Genomic DNA, 4,736 nt, shown 5'->3' on the forward strand with positions numbered 1-4,736 from the left:
TTAAGTAGAATAGAGTGTGATAAAATTTAATTTAATTTATTTACAAATAGAATAATTATTAATTTAATAATAGCAATTACTAAAAAGATACATATATAATATATATGAAAATTTTGGGGTGTTACAGATGGCATAATAAAGCACTACATATATCAGTAATGTGCCTCGGCAATATAATATCAAGGGTCCTCATTAACAATGGCTCCTCGCTGAATGTCATATCAAAATCGACATTAGCAAAACTACCTTGTGATGGAACATATATGAGACCAAGCCCTATAGTTATTAGAGCTTTCGATGGGAGTCACAAAGAAGTAATGGGGGAAATCAAACTCCTAGAACAAATAGGCCCAATCACATTTGAAATCACGTTTCACGTGATGGATATTGTACCTGCCTATAGTTGCTTATTCGGAAGGCCATGGATCCATTCTATCGGCGTAGTGCCATCAACCTTACATCAAAAGCTGAAGTATATCGTAAATGACCAATTGGTAATCTTGTCAGGAGAAGGAGACTTGTTAGTGAGTAAGTTGTCCACCACACCTTATGTTGAGACATCAGAAAAAGCTCTAGAAATTTCCTTCCAAACACTAGAAATCGTGGACACCGCTTATGTCGAGACGACACCTATAGAACCACATATGTCAAACACTGCTATTATGGCGGCTAAGTTCATGTTGAGTAGAGGACACCATCCATGGCACGGGTTGGGGAAGGATGAAGAAGGGCTTAAAGAACTGGTTGAACTTCCTGATAATAGAGATAAGTGGGGTTTAGGCTACAAACCCACTAGGGTTGACAAACGGAGATTGGTCAAAGAGAAAAAAGAAAAAAAATTAGCTCGGATTGAAAATCGAGAGCCAAGAATCGAAAGGATTCCCATCTCTGGCATCCGACAGAGTTTCCAAAGTGCAAGACCAACAAGTGAGATCCATATTGTAACAGCTGGAGATGACATGTTTGTTAGGGAGACTAATTGGATTCGTCCGTGTGGTGTAGGAGCAGAAATCAGGAATTGGAAAATAGTCAAGTCACCTATAATATTTAATGCAATCCCCATGTAATTCTAAAATCATTATTATTGTTACTAAGACCTTAAGATGATTCATTATATTTAGGATGGAACAATGTTGTTTTCCCAATACATTGAATTTCAATAAATGTATTCTCATTTTGTTTTCTTATTGTTCTTTCTTACCACTCTCATATTTTAACAGTCATTTGCCAAATTTTTTTTCCTTATCCTAGCCTTGAATCCTGTAGATTTGGGAATAGTTCATTCACAGATGATTGTACTAAGATCTCGCTGCATAATTTTGACCATCTTGTTAGTCAGACAGAAAAAAAATAATGAAGAAGATTATACACCTCTTCTAGATTTATTAAGAGCGGTAGAACGGGAAGCCAATGGTATCATGCCCTTTGAGGAATTGATAGAAATTGTTAATCTAGGGACAGAAGAAAGAAAGAAAGAAATTAAGGTTGACACCATCTTAAAGAAAGAAGTATATCACGAACTAATCCCACTCCTACATGAATACAAGGATGTTTTTGCATGGTCATATCAGGATATGCATGGACTGAATACTAGCATAGTGGAGCATAAATTGCCCTTAAAACCCGATTTTTCTCCGGTCAAACAAAAATTAAGGCGAATGAAGCCCGATATGTCAATAAAAATCAAGGAAGAAGTACAAAAATAATTTGACGCAGGGTTCCTTGGTGTGTCAAATTACCCCCAATGGATAGCCAATATTATACCGGTGCCGAAAAAGGATGGCAAAGTTCGAATGTGTGTCGACTATAGGTACCTTAATAAAGCCAGTCCTAAAGATGGTATCTCGTTACCTCACATCGATATTTTGGTTGACAATACGATCCGCCATTCAATCTTTTCTTTTATGGATGGTTTCTCTTGATATAATCAAACTAAGATGGCAGCTGAAGATATGGAAAAACAGAAGAAGAACATGTTATTGATCTAAAGAAACTCTTCGAAAGAGTTAGATAGTTTAAGCTAAAGCTCAACCCTTCCAAATGCACTTTCGGTGTGAGGTCGGGCAAAGTATTGGGATTTGTGGTTAGTCAAAAAGGAATAGAGGTTGACCCCGATAAGATTCGAGCCATTTCAGAAATGCCTCCCCTGAGTGTAGAAATAGAATTTCACAGTTTTCTTGGGAGACTAAATTATATTTCAAGATTTATATCACAACTAACTATTACTTGTGAACCGATCTTTAAAATTTTACGAAAAAATCATACAATTGTGTGGAACGAAGAATGTCAAAATGCATTTGAGAAAATCCAACATTATTTGCAAAAGCCTCCAATTCTAGCCCACCAGTTCCGAGCTGACCCTTGATTATGTATCTTACAGTCCTCGACTGGGCCATGGGATGCCTGCTGGGGCAACACGATGAAACATGAAAAAAAGGAGCATGCCATTTACTATCTAAGTAAAAAAATTATAGATGTTGAAACAAGATATACAATGTTAGAACGTACTTGTTGTGCCTTAGCATGGGCGCCCCATCGCTTGAGGCAATACATGCTTTGCCATACAACTTACTTGATATCCAAAATGGATCCAATCAAGTACATTTGTGAAAAAACCGCTCTCACATGACGAATTGCTCGTTGGCAGGCGATGTTATCAGAATATGATATTACCTATGTTACTTAGAAAGCCATCAAAGGGAGTGCCTTAGCAGGTTATCTAGCTAATCAGCATGTGGATGATTATAAGTCAATGCAATGTGAATACATAGACGAAAGCATCATGGTTTTGTCTAAAGAATGTGATGATGGAAAATGGACCTTGTTGTTCGACGGGGCCTCAAACATAATGGGGCATGTGATTGGGGTTGTTTTAATATCTCCCGAAAAAAACTTCATACCTACCACAAGGCGCTTGTGTTTTGATTGTACCAATAATATGGCAGAAAATGAAGCTTTTGCCATGGAAATTTTCGCGGCTTTGGAATCAAAAGTGAAAGTTCTGGAAGTATATGGATATTCAACCCTAGAAATTAATCAACTTAACCAAGAATGGGGAACTCGAGATAAGAAGTTAATACCTTATTTTACCTATATAAAAGAATTGTCTTTAGAATTTGATAAAATCACTTTTCACCATGTCCCTCAAGAAAACAATCAATTGGCTGATGCTTTGGCTACTTTATCCTCAATGTTCGAAATAAGTTGAAACGATGAAATCCTATCAATTAAAATGGAGTGTCGAGATCATCCTGCCTACTGCCACGTAATGGAAGAAGAAACCGACGAGAAACTGTGGTATCACGACATCAAACATTATCTTATAAATAGAGAATATTCTCCCGGAATATTGGAGAATGAGAAAATAACTCTGAGACAGTTAATCGCGAGCTTTTTCGTGAACGGAGGTATTTTGTATAAGAGGAATCATGATATGGTACTCCTCAGATGCATTGATTTCAATGAGGTGAAAGAAATTCTACAAGAAGTCCATGATGGCTCTTATGGGATCCATATGAATGGACACACCATGCCTAGAAAGATTCTTCGGGCCGGGTATTACAAGCTCACCCTAGAAAAAGATTATTTTAATTATGTAAAGAAATGTCACAAGTGTCAAATATATGCTAATAATATCCACGCCCCAACAATGCCCTTGAACACCCTTTCAACGCCCTAGTCGTTCTCAATGTAGAGCATAGACGTCATCGGAATTATCAAACCGAAAGCATCAAATGGACATCGCTTCATCTTGGTGGCAATTGATTACTTTACCAAATGGGTAGAGGCCGCTTCATACGCCAATGTAACCAAAAATGTGGTAGTCAAATTCATAAAATGGGAATTAATATGTCATTACGGCCTACCAAGCAAGATCATTATTGACAATGCCACAAATTTGAATAACAAAATGATGGATGAATTGTGTGTCACCTTTAAAATTCAACACATTAACTCATCCCCGTACAGACCAAAAATGAATGACGCAGTTGAAGCAGCTAATAAAAACATGAAAAAAATTATTCAGAAAATGGTTATAACATACAAAGATTGGCATAAGATGTTGTCGTTTACACTACATGGGTATCGCACTTCGATACGCACTTCAACTGGGGCAACCCCTTTTTCCCTAGTATATGGGTTGGAGGGTGTGCTACCCATTGAAGTAGAAATCCCCTCGCTAAGAGTATTAATGGAAGCCAAACTAGAGGTTTCATAATGGGTACAAACACGTTTCGATCAATTGAATTTAATTGAAGAAAAAAGATTGGTGGCCTTACGCCATGGGCAATTATATCATAAAAGACTGAAAAAAGCATATGAGAAAAAAATATGTCCTCGAGAATTCCGAGAAGAAGACCTGGTGCTAAAAAAGACCTTACCTATTCAAAAGGATTATCGTGGGAAATGGACTCCTAACTATCAGGGGCCATACGTCGTGAAGAAAGCTTTCTCAAGTGGAGCTTTGGTCCTTACGAATATGGATGGAAAAGATTTAGCCCTCCCTGTAAACTCAGACACCGTAAAAAAGTATTATGCTTAAATAATGAATATCTGCTAGGCAAAAATCAGGGTATAAAAAAAAATACCCCGCTAGGTTGAATACCTGAAAGGGCGACCTAGGAAAAAATTAGGGTAAAAGGCAAAAATCAGGGTATAAAAAAAAATCGCCTGCTAGGCTGAATACCTGAAAGGGCGACCTAGGCAAAAATTAAGGTAAATATATATATATATAT

The 4,736-nt window shown here is 37.2% G+C and overlaps 1 protein-coding gene across 1 annotated transcript; it reads left to right on the top strand.

Moving 5' to 3' along the window:
* The first annotated feature begins 2,523 nt into the window (after positions 1-2,523).
* LOC101501839 (uncharacterized) lies at positions 2,524-3,208 on the top strand. Its single transcript, XM_027335302.1, has 2 exons — positions 2,524-2,598; positions 2,687-3,208. The coding sequence occupies exons 1-2, from the start codon at positions 2,524-2,526 to the stop codon at positions 3,206-3,208; spliced, it is 597 nt and encodes a 198-aa protein (XP_027191103.1).
* The last annotated feature ends 1,528 nt before the right edge of the window (positions 3,209-4,736 follow it).

Source organism: Cicer arietinum, chromosome 6 (genome assembly GCF_000331145.2).
Source record: "Cicer arietinum cultivar CDC Frontier isolate Library 1 chromosome 6, Cicar.CDCFrontier_v2.0, whole genome shotgun sequence".
Taxonomy (NCBI): Eukaryota; Viridiplantae; Streptophyta; class Magnoliopsida; order Fabales; family Fabaceae; genus Cicer; species Cicer arietinum.